The 23358-nt window shown below is 41.2% G+C and overlaps 2 protein-coding genes across 4 annotated transcripts in view; both read right to left on the bottom strand.

The window, feature by feature from the left end:
• Window positions 1-494: 494 nt before the first annotated feature.
• ndufaf4 (NADH:ubiquinone oxidoreductase complex assembly factor 4) lies at window positions 495-5414 on the bottom strand. Of its 2 annotated transcripts, none has more exons than XM_034699858.1 (3): window positions 5191-5414; window positions 4933-5030; window positions 495-1802 (listed from the first exon to the last, which is right to left on the bottom strand). In XM_034699858.1, exons 1-3 carry the CDS (start codon window positions 5384-5386, stop codon window positions 1491-1493), a joined length of 606 nt encoding a protein of 201 aa, XP_034555749.1. In that variant the 5' UTR covers window positions 5387-5414; the 3' UTR covers window positions 495-1490. The 2 variants fall into 2 exon arrangements, with proteins under 2 accessions (XP_034555749.1, XP_034555750.1); XM_034699859.1 differs by having other exon boundaries at window positions 4933-5027.
• A 4359-nt stretch (window positions 5415-9773) lies between these two features.
• The window catches only part of dse (dermatan sulfate epimerase), a 32521-nt gene continuing 18936 nt past the window's right edge, over window positions 9774-23358 (bottom strand). For both annotated transcript variants that reach the window (XM_034700241.1, XM_034700242.1), the window contains 3 exons: window positions 18485-18724; window positions 14888-15095; window positions 9774-14098 (listed from right to left, as the gene is read on the bottom strand). In XM_034700241.1, coding sequence (XP_034556132.1) covers window positions 12349-14098; window positions 14888-15095; window positions 18485-18724 — 2198 coding nt within the window. In that variant the 3' untranslated portion in view covers window positions 9774-12348. The remainder of the gene's footprint in view (window positions 14099-14887; window positions 15096-18484; window positions 18725-23358) is intronic.

Here is a 23358-nt window from a genome sequence, read left to right as displayed (position 1 = left end):
AACAGCATCAACTTTCCACATGAAGGGCAATAATATATTAGAAATCCACATGCATGAAATAAACTCTGAAGAATTAAGAACAAAACCTCATATTTCATATCACTGTAAATACTGTGATTGAAGGTTAGAGCTTTGTGAATTTATCTGGGACATTTTGTTTGATACAGGATCATATGTTTGACTAACAACACCGTTCTGCTTTTAAATGTATGCAGAGAATGAGGTTTGTGTCTGTCACTCTATGAATATCTGACACTGATTTAACATAAAATGGTTTATAATAATTCTTTGGGTGAAGAAGTATGCAAAGGTCATTTTGACATGTCCCAGATGGAAAAGCACAGGTGTAGATAATAAATAAGTGCTTTAAACCTCATATTCTGGGGTCTAAATGAAAAATGCATGCACAATGTGTCTGTATTGTTCCTGTTAACTGTGATGTGCTGTAATGAATGCAATGCAACCCTTTGGAATCAAACATTTCTGCAGCAGGCTAGGATTTGGCGTTTCTTTAAAGGCAGACAGACAACAACTCACATAGATACAGTTCACCATAAGAGCCAGATATGAAAAGGTTATTCTGGATCTGACTTAATTGCACAAAATAGCCAAATACATTTAATCTGAGGACTTTATAATACAAACTTTAAATCCTCAAATAAAACATGGAGTGGATGAAACGTTGACAGACTTTGATACAAACAACAGGACTGAATTACTGAGCAGTGTTTGCAGATTCAAGCTGTTATCATCATCTTGTTGAAGATAAACGGCTCAGTTCTTTTTTTTTTTTTTTACAAACACTGGTTCTGCTGGACAGATGAGCATAAATAATACAGTTTATAGTCTTCTCTTTAAGCTATGATAACATTTTGGCTGGTATCTCAATGTACAGATGTGCTGGAGATGTTTTATGGTTAGCCTAGCTTGGCATGAAGACCACAAGCAGGGGGAAACTGCTAGCAAGATGATTAAAAACAGCCATTGAAACCTCCAAATTATTGTGCATCAACATCTAATTTAATCCATTTCATAATCTGTATACAAAATAAAATTATGTTAAACTTCACATGCTGGAACTATTCTTTACTTTCACATTTTTGCCAAGCTAGGCTAACCACATCCTGGCTCCAGCTCCATGTTTAACACAGGACATGAGCTCCATGTTGTTCTTATCTTAGTCTGGGATGAAAACTGTGTTTCCTTTAAATATTAATTTCCTAATCTGGGTGGCTACACTTCTTTTGGAGAAATTTAAAGATCAAAAATGCTCATGAGATTTAAAATGAATTATTTGCACTTCTTTATTCATTGATCGTATTTTGTTTAATCAGGTTGATCTGCTTTTATCAATATCTGATCTGTAGAGATATCCATGATAACATCCTATAATGAAACCCCACAACTAGGCAGACTCCAACCGTGTCCCTCTCCCGGTGTAATTTATTGACATATATAAATAAATATTGATATATTTTGTCTATTTGCTATCAGTCCGAAGAAGCCTGAATCTGCTTTGCTTTGTTAGTCTTTGGCGGTATGATCTCAACCTGGAAGGGAATAAAGAACTCCAGCAGAGCTTTAGTGTCTTTGAAATCCAGAACATAATCCTGAGCGATCTTCTCCGGGGTCATGGTCTGAGGCTGTCTCTGGTGGCTGCTCAGCGCCTTCAGAGCCTCAGCGATGGTCAGTTTTCCTTTAGGAACGTCTGTGAGCTCCACCAGGCCGTACGAGTGCCCGGGTAGACTGAATTTCAGCGGCCGCCGCTCCGATTCTGTGCCTGCTGCCTCCTGGTTTGATGTCTGTGGGGAGAGTGGGTACACAGAAATGAGTGTGAGGGTGGAAAGGACATATTTGTGTGGCTACACAAGGCGGCTCAGAAACAAAACGGCTTAAAAAAACAGCAGACAGATGGTTTGATTTTACTTGTAGACAAAAGAGTGTTTGCAAGGGGCTGGTCAAGAGCTAAACTGGGCTAAAAAAAGAGAGAATACTAAACTGACAGCCATAATTTTGACTAACACAGAGACAAATGACACCAGATTATTATCAGGCTATCTCTATTGTTACCCAGCTGTTTTAAAAGCTTGATTCTGACTGGTCAAAAACTGATAACAACGAGGATACATTCATGACCTCAAAAGCAAATCTGGGGACGACCTGAGGGTTATACTACGAAGCAAGTTCAACATATCCCAGATATCTTCTCCTGATCAGGCTTCACTGAACCTGACAAAGGAGATCGCGCTCAACTGTCACACCAAGCTGGTTATCAACATGTTGTGTCAATCCAGAATTACCCTGAGCGCATTCACATGAACGGGGCAGAGAAGGCAACATGTGACCAATCACTGACACGGACAGTCTGTCGTCAGCACATCCACATACTTTTCAAACACTGCACTGATGTTAGAAAAATATGAAGAAGTTAAACACATAATCCAGATTAACTTCAACACAGCTGAGTTTGAAACATGAAGGAAGAACTGAGAGATCAGACAAAAACTGCTTGAATGAAGAAATCACGTCTTATTTCTCATCATTAGTGCAAAGTAACTGATTATAATAAACATTTATTCCCTGACAGTGATCTCTCTCTCTCTCTGATTTAATCTTGTGTCGTGTGTGACAGTTTTAGACGTAATATTTTAACAGCAGGTTAGGAGTTCAGCATGAGTAACCATGGTGATCTACCCAGGTAAGACGGGAACCACCTTCGTAGTACTGAAAATCCAGAGTTAACCCTGAAGTTACCTCGCTAACCGCAAATCTGGCTTCGTAGTATACCCCTCTGTCTACATCATATCAAATCAATCCACAGACAGGAGTAGATCACATTTCCATCTGTGACACTGTGGTAAAAGTTAGTGGGCAAAGTAACTTAAACCATTAGAGGTAGAAAAGTAACATTAATAAGGCCTTTCTTTTAACTAAACCCTTAATTGAAATATTCAGTTTAAAGTTAATTGGTCCCAAAGGTGGGCTAATAAGAATCTGTTACAGACTTTTGGATGGGGGACACTATATATATTTCTCTGTATAAGGAAACTATTTTGAAATCAAGTCTTGGTCCTGTTCATCCTGTCAGCATTGACATTTGCATAACCACCTGTTCACGATACATCATCCCTTACTTGTTCAGAGCTTGTTCCCTCTTTACCTAAAGTATAAAAAATAGGACTGCCAGTGTCAATGCATAAAACGTGAAGTGAATAAGCTCCAGAAACAGCTGCATTAAATGCCATCATATTCACCTTTCAGCACACCCTAGTCAGTCACATCTGCAGCTTGCTGCTCTTGTTGCCGCCGTGATGTTTAATATTGACATCACTTTTGAACGGCACATTTCCCATTAAAAAACACTCAAGACTACAGTAATCTGCACTTTGAGTGAAAGTGAATTAAAATATCAGTTGAGTTTGAGCGACCACCTACGAGCTAAGCATACTGGTGCAGGTAGGCCGTAAAATTAACACCCGCCAAGTGCCAATGGCGAGTAAAAAGAATGTTTGGCACGTAAAACAAACACAAACACACCCGCCAGTGGCCGATGGAAAATGTTGTATTGCATGTGAGGTTTTGTTTTCATACTTTTGCCCATTTCTGCAGACTGTCAGGCTATTTTGACCCTCGCGGCGTGCTGTACTTGTGTTGTAATCTGGTACGTTGGGAACGGCGTGACGTCTGCTACTGAAGTTCTATTCATTCCCTTAGCTTGAAGAAACATGGTGGGAAGAGCGTTTTGAGGAAGATGAGGCGACACATTCCCGGCCTGAAGTCACCACAAGCAAAAAGGATAAACAAAGAGGCAGGAGATGATCAAGAAGAGGGACAGACAGATAAACGGACACCACGTTTCAATAAAACTGGAAAATTGGCGAGGGTGGCCAACCTTGGTCCAGGCTGACCTACCACCCGACAAACCACACCATGAGCTGCAGCCTTCGCCACAAACACACGAAGGATAAACAGAAGCAAAACCCATCCGTTGTTGGCACAACGAACATGAAATTTGGCCGGTGAAAAATATTTTTGTCCGGCACATGTTTGGAGGTCACTAGCCAATGGCAGATGAGGTAAAAAGTTAATAATTTTACACCATGGGTTCAGGTAATGACACAGCGGGCAACCACATTAGGAGAGAGCGAATCACTGCTGCTCTATGGAGGTGGGGGGAGGGGTCTAAGCTCTAAGGGACATCCTCATGTTGTCTCACAGTCACAGGGAACACTAGTTTTACACAAACAGAACCTGTATGAAACAGCAAATGAACACAAACTGGAACTCCAAGAAAGTGCATATGCTGTCACATTATCCAGGGATCCCTGGACGTCAGTGAGTGATCAAGACTATCAAACAAAATAGATGTTGATAGTCATTTTATACATGCACCCCTGCATATTTCTTACTGTGTGACAGTGTTATCCTTTAAATAAAAATAAACCTATTTTTGACATAGTAAGCTCTTTAAAAAGTGGTCTCCTGCCTCAGAGTCCTGGTTTCAGACGCTCTTTAAAGCTGTCTCCTGCCTCAGAGTCCTGGTTTCAGACCACACGGGTGCAGCAGTGCAGCATTTATTTCTATCATAAATCTTAGAGTCATGGTCATGACTCATGAGGCACATTTCATTATATTTCTTTGATTCCCAAATCAAGATTCTGGAAATAACTGCTTTAAACTGTTCATATGGATTTGAACTCTTGTGCACTGCAGCCTCTGTAGATGTAGTCACTGCATGCGCATTAGCAGCAGTGACTCAGCCTCAGGAGGGCTGCTGTCTCTGCTCTGAGGAGGAGGGGGAGAAATGATAAATGACAATACGCATAACTTTAAACAGAATTAAAGTGCAATAAAAATCCAGTGAAATCACACAAAGCAGCACCGATCATTAGATCTTTTTAAACACGTCCTCAGTGAGTGTCCCAGACTGACCTCTGCAGCTGCCGGGTCTGTGGACTCCACATACACGGACTTGAGGAGGTTCACCAGAGGGTCGTTCTTCATGTGGACTACATCCTCCGTCTCTGCTGCTGAAACACACAACACAACAAGCTCATGAACAGAGAGATTATTCTAGAGGGTTCTTTAAAGGCTTGAGTGGTAGATCCGTGGGTGAGTACTCAGCCCTGTGTGACCCACAGCCGGAGGACAGTTCCCGGTGAACCTGTCAGCGGATCTTCAGACACTCACCTCCAGAGCTGGGGGCCAGCGGCGGCGGGGCGGTGACCGCGTGTCGGGGCGCTGCTTGCGGCTTCTCCTTTGAGATTTCTCGGTACACCCGGTTCTCTAGGTTAAAATTTCGGAACATACGCGCTACTCGTGCCCCCATGTTTGACAGGTTACCAAAGACCGCTGTGGACGGCGAGCGAGGAGTGTCAAACTTCATTTGGCGAACAGCAATAAGCAGCGACACCAAGCGGTGGGAAGAGTACTCTTTTTTGTTTTTATTCTGAATGTGTTCAGCGTAGAACATGTAAAAATAAATGAATAATAATAATCTCAAGTGATAGTAAACAAAAAGACAGACACAAACAAAGTTACATGCGATGCAAAATAATAATGCTCATAATAATAATACATTATAATACAGGAAGTCAGTGGGAAGTGGGAAGAAGTGAAGTTTATTTAATCCCACCCCTTCTCACTTAATTATTAATGGTCAATTCATTTTTCATCATTATGACTTTCAAAAACAGGATGTTATAAATGTTGAGATGGAAACATACTGATGTAAGATGATACATTATTTAGATACATTATTTAGATTAAATATGTATTTAATCTAAATAATGTATCATCTTACATTAAATACAGTATTTTAATTTGCATATTAAAGCTATATAGCTTTAATATGCAAATTAAAATACTTCAGATACTAAGTCTGAACATAAATCATCAGTCACTGGATGCTGTGTAGGACAATTTTGAGACTGTTTTCAAAATTAAGTGAAGTTTTGACTAAGATAAAAATAAATAAAGTATCTTCAACTGAAAAACAAACAAATATGTAATTAAACATGATAACATATATTAAAGCTCTTTTCAGATGAAAGTTAGCCTTTCATTTGTAAATTGAGATCCTAGAGTCTGGAGGAAGAGTGGAGAGGCACAGAGTTCAAGGTGTTTGAAGTCCAGTGTGAAGTTTCTGCAGTCTGGGATGGTTTAAGGTGTCATGTCATCTGTTGGTGTTGGTCCTCAGAGTCTACCAGGAGATTTTAGAGCACTTCATCTGCTGACAAGCCCTTACGGAGATGTTGATTTCTCCAGCAGGACTCATCACCTGCCCACAGCACCAAAACTACCACCAGGTTGTTCACTGACCATGATGTTACTGTGCTTGATGGACCAGCCAACACACCTGACCTGAACCCCGTAGAAAATATGTGGGATGTTTGTCATGAGAAATCCCCGACCCAAAAACACAGACCAGCTGAAGGCCATAATCAAAGCAACCCGGCTTCAGTACCACCTCAGCAGAGCTACAGGCTGATCACCTCCATACCACACTGATATAGTAATTCATGGTGCAGGAACCCAAAGTGAACATACTTTTCAGAAGTTAGACATATTTACAATCATCTTTTGATTGATCTTAGGAAATAATCTAACAGTTTGGGATATGAGCTATGAGTGTAATCATTAAAATTAAAACAAAAAAAGGCTTCAAATATTTCCTCTAATAGATTTAATTAAATGTCCAATAATATTCGTATAATTGGACATTAATCTATTCATTCATTGATAAAAAGCAACATGGATGCCTTGCTGTTTTTTTTTTTTTTACATTTTACAACCCTTATTATTAATTTTCCCTACTTTTAAAATATCCATATTTCTTCCTATTCTGTTGTGTATTATTTATTTATTAAGAAAATAAGTAAATTATTTGTTATTAAAAAATAAGTAAATAAATTAATGTTAATCTATAAAAAATGTGAATTAAAAATATAATCATAAAAAGATAGTAAAAATGCATGAAAACAGAACGAATGAAATAGGTGATTAATAGGAAAGTGATGAAGAAAAAAAAGGGTCAATCAATAATAACAATAAAGTATTAATAATAACAGTATTAATAATAATCATGAGAATAATTATAATTATGGGTATAACAATTCTATTAATAATATTGTTTAAGATAATAATTAAAGTAATATTGATAATAATAATTATTATTATAATAAAATAACAATCAACAATAATAAAAAATTTAATCAATAAATAAAGAAATAAAGAAATTTAAATGTTTTAAATTGTAATAAATGTATGAACTATTGCTTACATTTCATAATTCTTATTGTTTCCTTGACATGGTGAACAATTCACCGTCCAGCAGGTGGCAGCATTTCATCTCCTAACATGTTCAAAGAAGCCTTCATCAGGACAAACATGTTTGAATTCCTCTTGGGGTTCACGTATCATCTGTGCTGGATCCAAACTCAAGCCAAACCTCTGCCAGTTTTCACGGTAAGTTTTAATGTTTGAGGCAGACAAAGAAAATAAATCATTTATCACCTCCATTCAGGCCGAGGTCAGACAACAGAGGTCACTCCTTACGTAAGAGAAGCAGAGCACATCTGGAAGTGATCATCTGCTCAGTCATAAAAAACAATCCGCTGCATTTTTGTGAGGAGAGGAATGGAAAATATGATTTAATTTCACTCACTGACTTGGGTTTGACTTCAGATAAACGTCACAGAGTCAACAAAAGGCCAGAGCCTCTCAGACAGTCATATCACAGCTCTGCACACAGCGTGAGGGAGTCTTTAATAACTGTTTATAATTAATACCCAGTGTTACTGACTGCGTGGGGCCTCAAGTAAGACAGCTCTGAAGCTTTGTGATGGATGTGAGGGTTGAAGAGTGAGGAGGAGTTGAGAGTCTAGACTGTAGAGTTGTAACACGTGTGTTAACATCATTGTTTAATAAATATCAACCCTCTGCTGTCCAGAGACTCATGTGTGCTTATTCAGGCTCAGTGCAAAACTCAAGAAATCTAAAAAGATTTTAGTGTGGACAATTTTCTTCTTGAAGACATCCCTAAATCCACTACTTAATCTTTTCTGACATCTCTCTACAGACACCTTCTTTGTTGTCTTTCTCTTTCCCTCCTCTCTTCCATTGTTAAAATGGGAAAGTAGGGGGAGGTAGAGCGGCCTAACCTAGCGAGGGTTAGGTCCAGCCCAAATAGGCTTCCCACCCTGGCTCTGCCTTCTCTGTCCTATTTCAGACATATCTCTACAGACTCTTCTGTTTTCACTCTCCCCCCTTGGAATCTGGAGATAAAGGGGGAGGTAGAGCGTACAGTCGAACCTGGCAAGGCTTCAACTAGCTGTTGAGCTTCCCTGAGGTATTTTGGGACTAACTTATTGCAACCTTGGTGAAGGGAGGTGCTCCCCTGAGAACCCTGTTGATGTACTTGCTTTGCTGCACTTCTATCTCCATGTTTGGGTGTTGAGGGACATTTAGGGCCATGTGCTCGGTTACATAACTTATCAGTGCAGCATGAATACTGGGATGAGAGTGTAGTGGGGAGGGTTTCCTTTTTATTAGAGCACAAGTACATTTACAAGGTCAATAACATTTGTATGAGTGATTTGGCAATACTACGAAGCCAGTGTTACTGCCAGGCTCTCCATAGTACATCACCACATTGCTTTTTAGTCTGCAGGACTTTAATTAGGAGCCAAAGAGAGCTTGATGCTACATAAATGAGGTGACTTCAAACCTGAGCGCTATGTTTTCATTTCTGGGCCCGAGTGACTCAAAGGTACAAATGTCTTAAATTGCTCCAGTTGATTTCTTCAGCCTGAAATTGTGAAACAGACTCCAATGACTGCAACATAATCCTGAAATGGAAATCCGCCTGATCAAAGTACATCCACTAACAGTGCTCATTGTCAAGGATCCCTGCAGCAGTATGCAGAAGATGTTCATATTTTGCTTACTGCTTTGACAGATCATTTTACTTCCTACAGGCAGGCAAGTCGCCTAAAATACTAGCTGTAAGTACTGATTTGGCCAACATTCAGTATGTAGTATGTGAACCAGAACAAAATCTGCAGTATGTCAAAACTACCCGGATGTCGTACTGATCTGGGAAAATTTCTTGGTATGCATCGGACCAGTCTCCCTCACGTAGTTTCCCACAATGCACAGCGCTAATGTTCTGCTTCTTCTGTTTTTTCAAGGGGGTACTCAGTTATTAGGTGCTGTGATAATCATTAAATCCCATATAAACTACTTCTTAACTTTTTAAATCATAATTGATGCTAAAGAAGCAGTTTTGCGATCAGCGTTTCCGTTGTTTACTTCCGCTTTCTGAAACCGGGAAGCCAGTGACGCCTGACCCAGCATCCTGCAGAACAGATCCAACAGAACAGTCATACTACATCCCATCTTCAAACACAGTATGTAGTAGGCAGTACCTACTGCCAACTACATTCATAGGTAGTATGTAGCAGGCGGTTTCGAAAACAGCCTTTGTTTTTGGCGTGTAATATCTTGAATTAAGATCGTCACATTAAAGCAGCTCATATAGAGTCTAATGAGATATGTGGACTATAATTAAGACAACTACACATGCTAAGATTCAAAGTTTCACAGTGCACACATTCAATGAACACAACATAGTTGCAAACATATGCATGTAATAATTTTATTTACAAATAGTAAAAAAAAAAAACAGACCATAAAAATATATCTTGCTTTCACATATATACACTTCGATGTATTATTTTATGAACTATGTAGACAGGACAAATCTCAAGTACTGATGAGGCAGCTGTTTTTTTATTTTAGTGGCTAAACTTGAGATCTTCATACCAGACAGGACCTCTGAACTCTACGACAGACTCGTTTCTAAAGCTCCACAGAAGCTTTTTCAGCAGAGGTGGTCTGGTTTCATCAATTCCTATTTGGAATCAGTTGTTTTTTCCTGAACACCCCATACGGAGAGCGATAACAGCATCAGGGCCACTGTTAAAAAGAAACAGAAGATTTGAACAACGCTGTAATGCTGAAGATTAAAGTCATAGAAAGTCGGAACGTTTAAAAGTAAAGTTGTGATTTTACACTTTGATCAACAACTTTGGCCAACTGCTAGTGAATGTGGGAATGTAAGGATCAAGTTTACATCAGTGTTTCCAAAAAATCTGAATCAATACACAACCTTTCAAACAAACCAACAGCACGAGCAGACTAACATTTAACAGGTTGTATCCCTGGTGTTTGGACATAACACCAGAGAACATCCCTCTTTCTGTGTTCCTCTGCAGAGCATGTGATCGTCAGTGGAACCTTCTTGTAACAGATTATAAATCAGCCTTATTGGCCAGATGTGTGTGCACAAACTCTGTATTTGATAGCAGTTTTGCATTACTGCAGAGAAAAAGAAAAGACATGCGCCTTAACACAAGGGCAACTAACAAGCAGAGCAGAAGAAACAGGCACATGAGTAGGGATGGAAATCGTTCTTTTTTTACTGATACCACTTTAAACACTTCTGTATTGTTTTGTGTAAACATGACGCTTGACGTTTTATATTTGTGTTGCTTTGTAAAGTCTGCATCAGTGGGTTGAATTATACGCTCATGTTAGGCAGATAAACAGGTCATAATTCCATCCGTTCCATCTGTTTTATATTGTTGGTCGTATTGCATGCATTCCTCTGAGAAAAAAACAGTTTCTCTTTTTTTACCATTAATGAAAAACTACCCTGGAATTATGAGAAAAAGTAATGAAAAATATAAAATCTGCTTTGTTTTTCAGATGTAATGAGATGCAGCACCTCAGTTTATCTCCATTGGTATACAGGTTTTTCAGCGACTGCCTCATTGTCCCTTCAGTCAGTCGCTGTGTGTTTCCTTTCTTAAGCGGCCTGAATGAGAGCTTAAATTTGGATTTTTTTTCCCAATGCATCATTGATTCAGAAAAACAGAGCAGATTTTTATTTTCTCAAAGTTGTAATCCTTCTAATAATAATTTTTATCAAGTTTCTCACCAAAACAGAAACTTCCTTTTTCTTGGGGTCACATTTGAACACATCATAATGACATTTCTTTGCCCAACTGCTGTTTTTCTGACCCGACCATGAACACATCACATAATGTCACCTTATGCCGCCTCGTTTAGTTCACTAACTAGTTTTTGTCCCGTTGATTTCACACAGATTTCAATGTAGCATTACTATTTTTAACTAACAGGACTTGCTGGAGAATTTGTTTGTGGTTATCACGGCTGCTCTGAGTGGAGGAGGAGGAAGACTGTCCATCAGCTGGAGTTCATTCAACCCAAACAGCCCAGACAGTCAAAGTCAAAGGTTTGGTATTATTTTGGTTTAACTGATGTGCTCGGTCAGAGAGGTTGTGTTCCCTCTTTCCAAGAATTATTTTTTCAGCACAAGTTACATTTCTACCCCTCCTTATTTTTTAGCTTTGGTAAAATGTAGCCAAACTTTAGACCTCTACAAGTTCAGCCGTCCTCACTAACAGACTATCACAGTTCCTCTTTGTTTAGTTTAATATCTGTTGGCTGGTCATTCAGTCTTAATCAAAACTTTATCAGACAATCGGTGTACATTTGTCATGACGTGATGTGTCACATAACTTTATGTCACTGGACCAACGAGACTCAGCAGCATCGATACATTTAAACATTTTAGGTTTTCTAGTTTTGACCATGTCCGTGACAGAACCAGGTTTTTTTCCCCATACCAACACATAAGGGTCAGTGAGAGGGGATTGTACATTTTAATCATAGATAGCATCATAACTTCCCTCATGCCTTGTTCAGGTATCAGCTTCATTAGAATGGGATGCATCAGGGTGACCTTTGACCTTCAAATTCGACATTTTCATCCCTCACTCCAAATCAACATTTAAAGTAAAGATATTCTCTCCTGAAGTTCCTGAGATCGACCGCTCTCAAACACGTGGCAGAAATAAAGGCCAGAAAAAAGAGACACTGTGTAACACAGTAAACTCGACCTTTAACCTTTTGGATAAATCATGTTTATAGATGCTTCAAAGTCTTATTCTTAGAGGGAACGGAGGGAAAGTCTGAGCAGACTTGATACAACAAAGGTATGAGAAGTGAGAAGTGTTTAAAGAGCTTTGTAACATTGACCTTGTAGAGTAATCATGACATTATCTCCTCAATTCTTCACTTATGTTCTTCTGAAAATTCCAAACTTTACTCTCAAACATCGACCTGTGAGTTTAACTCTTTGTTTCCTAACAGTGGCCCTGACACTGCGTCATCAGACCTGGCTCAGACTGAGGCGTGGGGTGCGTTGAGTTAAGTTCATTAGCTCTGTGGTTGGATGACTCCTCCCCCACACTCCTGATGTTAGCACTGCGAGTGGGAGCAGGAGGAGTAGAGGTACAGTAAGATGAAGCAGTCTATGAGGAGGATGGTGTAGAAGCATCTCTGCGTGTGCAAGCTCCGCCCCTTCTGAAAGCGAGTCAGTAACACGGCCAGCAGCAGGAAGAAGGTGGCCGTGTTCAGGAGGAGGAAGAGTCTGATGTAGGAGGCGGCGCTGGAGAGACCCTCGCTCCCCGCTGTGGCCCCCATGTGAACCGCCTTGAACTTTCGTCCCTTCACAAAGACCCCCTTTCTGTTTTTACGGCCTTCCGGATAATCCATGAAGGCTCTTGATTCTGCGTCTCCCTCCTCTGGACTGTCATCATACGTCCGCTTTGAAGTCCTCTGTCTCTCCTTCTTCTCGTTGACCTCAATCTGTCCAAAAAGATCAGGTAGACTCTCAGACAGCTTCTCCCCGAGGTTCACTTTCTTCCCCCCTTTACCCTTGCCCTGTTTCTTAGACATGGCGAACATCCTCTCGATGACCTCCTCAGTCTTCTTCTTGTCCGTAAACTGGAGCAGACGCTCTGCAGTCTTACGGAAGCTGGCCGTGTTGAGGACCCGTCCCAGGATGTGTCTCTCCATCTGCTGGAAGACGGGCTTGACGTGCTGGAGGTTGTCGTCCATGACGTTGACGTATTCCTCAACTTCCTCGGGTGAGCTGTCCACCGCTGCCGCCTCTGTCTTCTCGAATACGATCTTCTTGTGGTCCTGCAGCACCATGGCGAACAGCGGCTTGCTGGTGACCTCACCGGTCAGCAGGTAGATGGTGTAGGTGTGGTCCTTGGTGGCCAGGTAGATATCCACCCTCTGATCGTCTCCACGCAGGCTGAAACTCTGGACATCAACGCCTGGTCCAAAGAAAATGTAGGCCACTCTGGAGTGCGGGTACCTTAATGGCATTGTGACGTTCACATAGTTGGATCCATTGTACGGGTACCCTCGAGGGTAATTCCAGTAACCTACTACTCCTTTGTGGCTGAAGCCTGTGTCGTCCATCCAGAACATCTTATATTTATCCTCGCCGTGAGATACAAACGCGCCATGGACGCCGTCTATCTTCGTACCCTGGAACGGGAGCTCCGTGTTGTGAAAGAAGGCACTCATGGCTCTGGTGGGGCTGTCTGGATCCAGGTGGATGTGGTCCACGAGGAGCAGGAGCTGTGGGTGGAGAAGGAGTAAGTTCCTCTGATAGTTCCTGATCTTCAGCTCTGGAGAATACGCAGCACTCCCCTCGCCTCGGATGAACACCATCCCCTGCCTCTCCATAGCGGCCTCCACTCGACCCTGTGTGTCTGCAGCCAGCCCCACCTTGTACTTCAGCCACTTTGAGTCGCAGACCTCTGTGACCTGCCCGGTCCAGGGTTTAAAGCAGCTCCCTGAGTCATCTGAACTGAACAGCACTGCGTTATTTAACAAAGTGTACTTGGGTCCGTACAGCGCCTCTGTGATGAAGGGGATGCCGTTGGGCGCAAAAGTAAAGGAGTTCTGATCTGGGTGCTCGTGGCCGGCGTTAAAGTTCCTCCACCCTTTGATCCACTCTTTGTACTTGTTCTTGTGGACAATGTCATAGATGGCTCGTCCCCCCAGCTTCCCGGACTTGAAGGACAGGAAGGTGCGGTTGGTGTCTGCAGGCTGGGCACTGCCGTACGTCACCACGCCCCAGTCCTCGAAGTAGTGGAGTCTGGGTTGACCAAAGTCTGACGGAGGCTTGGCGATCAGGTTGGGGTCATACCTGCAGAGTCACAATAAGAAGACAGACATTAGATCAGAGGTTAGAGATAAAACTGGGGTCGAGACCGTTGATTGCTTTTAAAGTTACCAATAAAATCTTAAAGTAAATTCTAAAATGTACTGGCAGCCAATGTAGAGAAGCTGATGTCTGTGCCAAATTTGAAATCATTGCTGAGTCACATTTAAAATGAAAGGACAGAAATAAAGATTGGGATTGTTTTTTTGCCTCCATATCATTGTTTTACAATACACAACTATTAAGAAATGGTGTCATAATGAGCACATGCACTTTGTGTTATAGTCAATAATGTGTTTATGATAAATCACAGACCAACCAATCATATCCTTGCATTATAAATTTTTCTTGTGCCAACTTTGAGATCTTCCAGGCCGGACGTTGCTGTGCAGTGTTCACAAGAGTTTAAAGGACGGATGGTCAGACATCCAAAACACATAATGCCTTCACCCACTTCTGCTGCCTGGCATAAAAATACAAGGTACCCTTGCACAGAATGTTTTGGGTGAATTCAGCCTTTAAAGCGTCTCATAACAGCTCCAGACATGTATAGATCTAAGAGTTTTTGTGATGGAGTCATGAATGCCCTCAATGTACAAGGCCTCTCACTGTGTTTGGAGTTCAAATCTTTGGCTGATCTTTATTTTTGAAAACCATTCATAGCCAACGTATTAAAGGATACTAAATACTTATAAAAATGGTAATTATAAAAGCTACACCAAAAAAAAGCGCACCCTAATATATCTATATGCATTGTTTTAACTCAGATCTCACCAGATGAACTCGGTGTGTAGCGTACACCACCTCTGGCCTTTCCCAGCCTGCCCCGGCCCCTCTACCACCCTTTTCTCATGGATCAGCTCTGCCAGCCAGTTTCCACTCCCGTTATGCAACACATAGCGGTCCAAGAAGACCAGCTGGCTCTCCGGGCCGTAGAACCAGTTGTAGTTTGAATCTGCAATCGCCACCGTCCGCTGAAACCCTGGATAGAGAGAAAACAGAAAGAAGAGAACTTCAGTGTTTTTCAGAAGTTCAGAGCAGGATTGAAACTTAAAAGTGTGTTGCAGTTTTTAGTGTATAAATATCATTTTGAACTGTAATCATCGAGCCCAGTCCCCTCTGACGTGATCCAGCTCAGTCCAGCACGAGGCACCGATTGTTCACACTGTTTGTGTCTGTAATTATGGACAGAAAGCTTCACACTCTGGTGGTAAGAGGGTATTTCAAACCCTGCTATAAAAACTACAGCATGTAATCAAAGTCACTCATCTGTCAAACTTAAACGACTGTCAAGAAAAACTGCTGAAGAAACACTCAGTGAGGGATGAAAAACAAACACATTCTTTGAGATGTGAGTAACAGGTCCTGAGGTTGTGCTGATGAGGACTAAACAGAGAACACTTTTTTCACTCTTAAAACCAAACTAATATCTGTTTCGTACTATTTTAAAAACTACTGTATGCATCATAATGCTCTCAAATGACGACTATATCATTCATCACAGTTATAATTACACATCTGACTTTAACTGGAAATCCTTGCTCTTTTCACGGCTTTAAAGAAACACTGCAAAGGGGTTACTGACCCTAAAAACACTTCCATTAACTCCTTTAATCCTCACTGTAAAACCTTTAAAATGTCCTCTCTTTTCAGTGCTTACTGTTCAAACTGACACTCAACCCTTTAGTCTCTTTCAACACTCTCAGTGCTTCAACTTAACCTTTAAGATAAGATAAAACCTTATTCATCCCACGGCATCTTCAGCTTCGATTTCAAGTTACCTCTGAATCATTTTTGCTCATTCCCTAAGTGCCTTCAGGTAACTTTGTGAGTGTTTCCCACACAGACGACACCTGGTCAATGACTGCAGACTATTTGTATACAAGCTTTACCATTGGGTAACAAGTGAAAGGCAACTGATGCATGCCCTGCTGTGGGATATCAGAGGGAGCAGGAGAGCGAGAGAGAGAAAGACAGATGTCCTCCAGTACGTTCCACTTGTTAATGCATTGCTTGAAGTGACGTTAAATGTTAAATATGAACCGTAATGTTGTTTTAAAGTCATGTGCAGCAGGTTGCAGCCATCGTCATTCTTCTCCATCTTATTTTTGGATCATCGTGCTACAACAAACCTTTTCTGTGCATTAGAGACCCTTTAAACCATCAGGTGGATGCAGACTGTCAGAGGAGGTATGTCTTTGTTTAATCCTGTTTGAATTGATCTTAAATAAAAACCAGAGGATGTAGTTTCTGTGACTTCAAACATTAGTTTCCGAAGAGCTCAGAGATGGCTGTCGCATCAGAAGAAATGCTGATTCAACATAACACTCAGTTAATGTAGAAACAGTCGAAGAGGCAGAGCTGAGGCAGGTTTTCATCCTCCATTTAAACAGCTGCAATGTGCCCTGCCTGTCAGTAGAATCAATCACACCCCTAACAATGCAGATTTACCCATAACTCCTAGCCTTTATGTCCTCTTATAGGATGTGTTGCAAATACAGTACATTTACAGCAACAGAGTGTGTGAACTAATAAATGAGCCACATACTGTAAAAACTGACATTTTAACATTTAAACACAGCTTAACATGAGATCTTACGAGGTTTCCTTGACGTTTAAAGACAGCCCCCAGTAGATACTCAAAGTACTGCATTTCTTTTTACACAGATATTTTGAAGCTCCCAAAAGTAGTCCACCTAGTTGTTAAAAACCATCAATAAGAAGAAAAAGTTTCCTATAAAGTTAATTTTAATGTATGAATCTACTGGTAGAGGGCAGGTTTTAGAACAAGTAAATGCATCACACCCTTTTCATATTTTGTATGACACAGGCTCTCAATGAGTGATACGTTACAATTGTCAAGCAGCAACCTTGACAGAGAATTGAAGTCAATGCAAAAGAGTAAAAGACTGCAGTTCCTCGAGCTTCCACTTGATGCTGGCTCCGGAAGTGCCAGAAACAACATACACACCCATTCAAAAAAAGCTGATCTTTACAGCAGAAATAAACGTGTTTACAGCCTGGAACAAAAAACAAGTGGTCTGGATAGCTAATTTCCCAATCGGCACACACTGTACGGGTCGAATTTTTATCATGACACGGCAGTTTCAAAGGTACTAAGATGACGAGTTTTCCAGCTGACTTGATTGACAGGAGGGAACATTGTAGCTGTTGGCTAGGAGGCTCAAAGCCTGCCTCTCCACCTCACACTCGCTCGACAGAAGTTAGGTTGACTTCAGCATTTCCAACATGGGTCCTGCCAACGATTGGCTTCAAAACAGCGCTTCAGAAACAGATGGGTGATGTCACGGATATTCAACCATTATTTATACAGTCTATGGCAAAGACCAAAGAAAAAACAAAAGTATTTCAAAGGAGCTTTAATATATTTCAGAAAATGACATCATACCAAGCAAAATGATGGTGATATCAATGATTGCTCCTAAGAGTTACAAAAAGTTCCCTTTTTTGGACGTTTGTACTTTCTTTGTATACAATTTGCTTTCTGTCACGGTCTGTTTTTACTCTGTGTGAATGCAGCTTGTAAAGTAAGAAAAAATGACTATGCGTGTTAAAGTGATGGAAGACAAGTTCCTTCTCCTGCATGCACTACCGAGCCGCCCACCACACCTAAACCAATGTATTGCGAGCTTTGAGAGTGCATCCAACAGAGATAATCTCCACTGTGAGGTGTACGTGTGAAAGACAAGTTTCTGAAAATATCCGGCCCTGAAATGATCTGTAAAATGTCAGGAGTTCACGTGTGAAGGGTGTTTGGGTCTCCTGATCTGAGGCTCTTTTGGCTGCTGTAATTAGAGGTGCTTTCTGAGTGCTGCTCTGCTGCTCTGCCACAATACAGAACCTGTTGGCAGGGGGCTGTGAAATGTCCGAGTCTGACCTGAGAGGCCCCTCCTCTCCTGCTGCCCTCCCCCTGACCTGCAGACGAGACTCCCAGGACTCCACAGATCCCTGCAGGTCTGAGATCAGCTGCCAGGAAGGGAATAATTGCACGCATGCATACCCCATATCAGCTGAAGGGCTCTCATGGCAGCCTCAGGTTCTTTCAACGTCTAATTTAATATAGAGTGGTTTCTGGAGGAAGTGAACACCAACCATAGACTGTATGAAAAGATGGACAACATGGCAGCTCTCTAAAAGTGAAGCCAAAACATTGACAGCTCCCTCTACTGACTGACTGACTGGTCATAAAGCCGCCTGCTCCGTCCATCTTTATTCAAAGATACTTATTGGAGGAGTGAGCCAATCACAGCTCAATACACACACATATATTTGATCTGTTCAGAATTAAAGCCACTGCAGCAAAAGTGTGTCGCGTAAATGTCAAATGAAAGAGTTTCTCTGCACACGTACCGGGCAGGATGGTCCTGTACATGAAGGCGAAGTGCTTGAGGAGCCAGGGGTGGTCGAAGTGGCCGATGGAAAAGTGACGCTGCACCAGGTGCATGTACTGGAACAGAGAGCGAGTGGTGTAGGTCCCGTACGCCACTCCTTCATACAGGGAACCGTCTGTCACGTCCTGCAGGAGGATCATGGACTTCTCCATGATGGACAGCACCTGCTTGGTCCACAGGTAGGCCTCCTGTAGGTAACCTGGAGGAAGAGGAGATGGTTTCACAGGTTAAATACAGTCTGAGATCTACAGTCATGCAGTAACAGAAGAGTACAGCTAGATTCCTGGTGAGATTTATTTCCCATCAGGCTCTGAGTAGTGTGAAAAACCCCTGACGTCCCATCAGGTGATAATGTTTATATAGTGCACACAAGTTATGAACCAAATCCAGCTGCACCCATGATTCCACTAGCCACCAATTGTTATCATTTATCATTAGATGTATTAAAATGAAAATAATGACGTTGATTCAGGCATACATATTCACTATTAGCATCCCCTCAGCCATCTCTGCAGCTAAAGACAATGATGAGCACAGAGAGCAAAGGTGTAGCTCACTGTGGGATAGAGTTGCAGCACCACAGAGATGAATGTTGTGGCTAGCTAGAAAAGCATAACGCACTGAGCTGACCCTTCAGCAAATCTATCATCATTAAAAGTTCTTCATATCAAACATAACACATAGATAAACAGCTTTTCCGACAAAAACAACGAACGTAACGTAACGTATTGAATTAAAGCTAATTACATATCAACACAACATGGGGTGCGCCCTCCAGTCTCCCATCAGAGGGCACTTACGTTACACACAGAGTCTCAGTCCCAGTGTAACACTCATAAAAGCACATTCACATAATGTTATTACTGTAACATGATGATAAATGTGCAGCGTGTGAGTCAGAAAAGTGAAGTGAGAGCTGTCGTGTGTTGGGGTGATTGCATCAGCTCTTGCATTTCTTGTTACCAGTTCCTTTATTGCAGTTTTTTAAATCTGAATTTAGGGAAACTTTTGGCTGATAAAGAACCAAACATGGAATGTATAAAAATCACAGTTTTTAAGAGTGTGAAGGACTGAATCACAGCTCCTTAAACAGCTGACCTCACAGCACTGCTATTCCTTTTATAACATTTTCCTAAAATGTAACGCTATTTCTTACATATCTAGCTCCAAAAGCCCCAGATGACATCCTAAAATGTCTTTTTGAGTCAAAAATGCCCATCATGTCGAGGCTCTGTCTTCACACAGTTACTTATTCCATATGTACAAGGATGCAGGTGACGTTGATATTCCTTTAAGACACCTCTACATGGCCCATCAAGGGTATTTAGGGCATTTGGTATCAGCTCTGTGACATTTGGCGGACAGTAACACTCAGAGGCAGAGGTGGATCAGGTGTTTACTTTAAGCTAAAATGTTGCGCCAACTAGGGTCAACTTAGCCTCTGGCAGGGCTGTCTGTACCTCAAGGTAGTGTCAGGCGCTTAACCAAAAGGTAGCGATCTGTGAAACTGTGACTTCTTATTGGATACAGAGGTCTTGCAGTTCCTTACCGCATCCACTTGGTTTCCTCCTGGTGTGTCTTACAGGGTCTCTGTATATATATATTGGATATGTTACTGGATGAAGAGAGAGTCTAAATCTTTTATCTTTTAATGTCTTAATCTTGACATTTAAAAACCTAAATTTTAAACTGATGTAAAGTGCAACATGTTTGCTTCCAGATATGTTAAAGACAACATTTTTATCAGCATATCTAAATGGATGAGTTCACACCAGGACTTGGAATAAGAGACTCTGCCTCATGAGGTGACCTGAGCCTCATGTTCTGGAGTAAAAATGGAAAAAACCTGAAAACAGAGTTACAGCAAACAACATAGTCTCAGTCTGTGACCTGAAGAAACCTTCCACACACACACTTTGGAAATCATGACACCACTCCAGCACACCACAGCGTGTATACTCCCTCTCTCACACACACACTGAGTTTTCTATGAGCGCGAGCGACCGCAGAAACACTCCGGCCACAACTCATTGAAGAATCCTGGTTCAACACCTCCCCGCCATCAGAGAGCAGCCAGCAGAGCCGTCCTCAGCAGGACTGCCAGCCCACACAGAGCAGGTATTTACTGTCAAACGGGGACACTCAAAACACACAGAGACCATGTTTACTCTAGCAGAGCATCAGCAGAGCTCAGCGTGCAGAGACACAGCAGCTCTCAGTCCCTCATATAACCTCATTTAAAACTTCTTCTGATCGCCTTTGAGTCATACGACAGTTTCCAAAAAGTTTGCTCCTTCAGATCAAAACAGTTTACTGAACACCACGCTCATTTATTGATCTCTTCTTTAGACAAAAGAGACAATTAAAAATGACAAAACACATCATGATATAATAATACCCTACTGCATTAGAAAACAGCGCTGGTCTCAGGACATGGTGTACAAAGGATGCTCATTGGCTCACTCTGACCTTGAGCATTCAAACTGGGAGGCTGGAAGGACAAGTCTGGACAAAGTTGGAGTGAAAAATGATGCTGTTTGCGTTAAAACATTCAGCTGACTTAGACAATTTAGAGAAAATGTCACATATGTAATGAATGAATGAATGTGTGAATACAGCAGGACTTAAGCTTCCCCCAGGACTCTGCAGCACACATGAGAGAGGCCCTTTAATGTACAAACATTGAGTCCAAGCATAAAAGTACCAGATTGACCTGTTATTCAGAAATACAGAATAGGGGCGCAGGGGGACCCATACACAGAGGCTATAGTCCTTTTTTAATATATAAAAAAAGAAATACAGAACAAAGGGACTCTACTGCAGTGATGATTTCATACACAACAAAAAAATGCTGATAAATATTTGGGGATTACTTTTTCTTACCATAACAAAGACGAGACAATGGCTAAAAATACTTCACTTATAATAAAAATTTTGATGAACACAAGTTTTGTTAACCCTTAAAGACCTAGACCATTTTTGGGGGCACCAGACTCTTTGAATATGCCGAATGAAACTAATGTGGTATCAATGGAAAGCCGAAAATGTACGCTTTAACTGAGTTTTTAAAACTTGTTGATAGGATTAGTGGTTCAAACGTTATCAAACATTTAAGAACAAGTAGTCGCTGCTGGTTGCCTAAATCTTTGAGGGCTACAGACATGAGATGGGACTGACATGTGAAAGGTGGACCATCAGACATTCATAACCCATGATATTTCCTCCCCTGTGTGTCTGATCTTTCAAAAAACATGTAACACACTGCTGTGACAGGCTGAGTTAGCTGAAGAGTGAAGAGTTACTTTTGGTCATCTATCTGCAACAGGTATGATTCAAATTCTCACTGCCTCTCACTTCTTTCTCTTTTTCATTTATGATCCCCCCCCCCCCCATGTGTGTCAGCTACAGAGACACAACAAGCTTCTGACTGACATCAGTTTAATATTTAAAATTTGCAAAAAGTTGCTGCTGTTAACTTCAATAGGTCTGAGTGAACACCTTGATTTATCCTTGTTTTGGGATATGTAAGAGAGCATTTTAAAAGGACCTTCCACAGTTTGATTTACTCCAAATCAACAAAGATGGCGATGCAGCTCAGAGTGCAGGGAACTGTAAGTCTGTCCTGGGGACCGTCATAAAAGTGCAACACAGCTTTTTACATTATGAACACACACACACATGTTCATAATACGTCTAAGATGATAGAAATAGCCACAGCGTCCAAAGAAAGAGTGTTTAGTTTCTTCACTTGGAGTAAGGATTATTCCTCTAAATCCCCACTGTAACCTGTGTGTGATGACCTTTCATTGCCTCACTAGATCAGCAGGGTCAGCACAGCAGCATTGCATTGTGGGAGAGTCTAGGCTAGATTATCCAACTAAGGTAAATACTCCAGATTACAGAGTAAGAGTGTCCAGAGAGTGAAATGTTGAAGAGTTTAACACTTGAAATCAGTTTCAGATCAGCCCGTCAAATTAGTTTAAAGAGAGGAAACCTGTGAGGACTGCTTATTGACTGAAACTGGACGAAACCTGACGGGAAGAAAGATTCAAATATGACTCATACTGAAAAGTAATTTTGTCTGAAGACTAAATCTAAAATATCTGCTTGAATGAACGCAGCAGTATTAACAGAACAACAGGATGTCTGCCTGCGTCAACAGCATTAAGTGACATTCACAGTCACACATGCGTCACTCTGGCAGACGTGCAGGTGGGTGACAATAACAAAGATAAGACAATAAGAGCAGCGGTAGAGATGAACCGGGTGAACTGTGTTCAATCAAACGTTCAGCTTCAAGGCAGAAACAAGCAAACACATGCAGCAGGAATGTTTTCCTCTCTAAGCTGCTTATCAAAACCACCGCCTGTCAGAGCTTTCTAAGAAACTAACAGCATGCATATTTCTGATTTCACTGAGTGACACATGAGCTGTTCCTGCAAGATGAAGTTATTTGAGACTACAAAGTGAAGCGAGAATAAAATGTCAGCTGAAGGATTACAGCTTGTGTCAGATTAACAGTAAAGAACGTTTCTGGAGGGCTCGTTGGAAACTTTCCATTTGTTCACAGCTGTCCTGACAGAGTCTTATTTGGACATAATGTCCCTTTGCACAGGAAACAAAGGATTTTTATACGCTAAAGGAATTCAGTACATCCTCTGCACGGTGTCAAAGGTATCACCTGAGTACAGCTACACATGAAGCAGATACAATTCAGTCTTTGCATAAGGATTTAATGCAAATACATCATGTCTTGCACCCCCTCAAACAGATCATTCTACATGAGGCTGTTCAATGCAATCTTAATTGAAAAGAAAACGAAGAAATTACAAC

The sequence above is a fragment of the Notolabrus celidotus genome, chromosome 13, assembly GCF_009762535.1.
Source record: "Notolabrus celidotus isolate fNotCel1 chromosome 13, fNotCel1.pri, whole genome shotgun sequence".
Classification (NCBI taxonomy): domain Eukaryota; kingdom Metazoa; phylum Chordata; class Actinopteri; order Labriformes; family Labridae; genus Notolabrus; species Notolabrus celidotus.
This window is presented reverse-complemented; position numbering and strand designations above follow the sequence as displayed.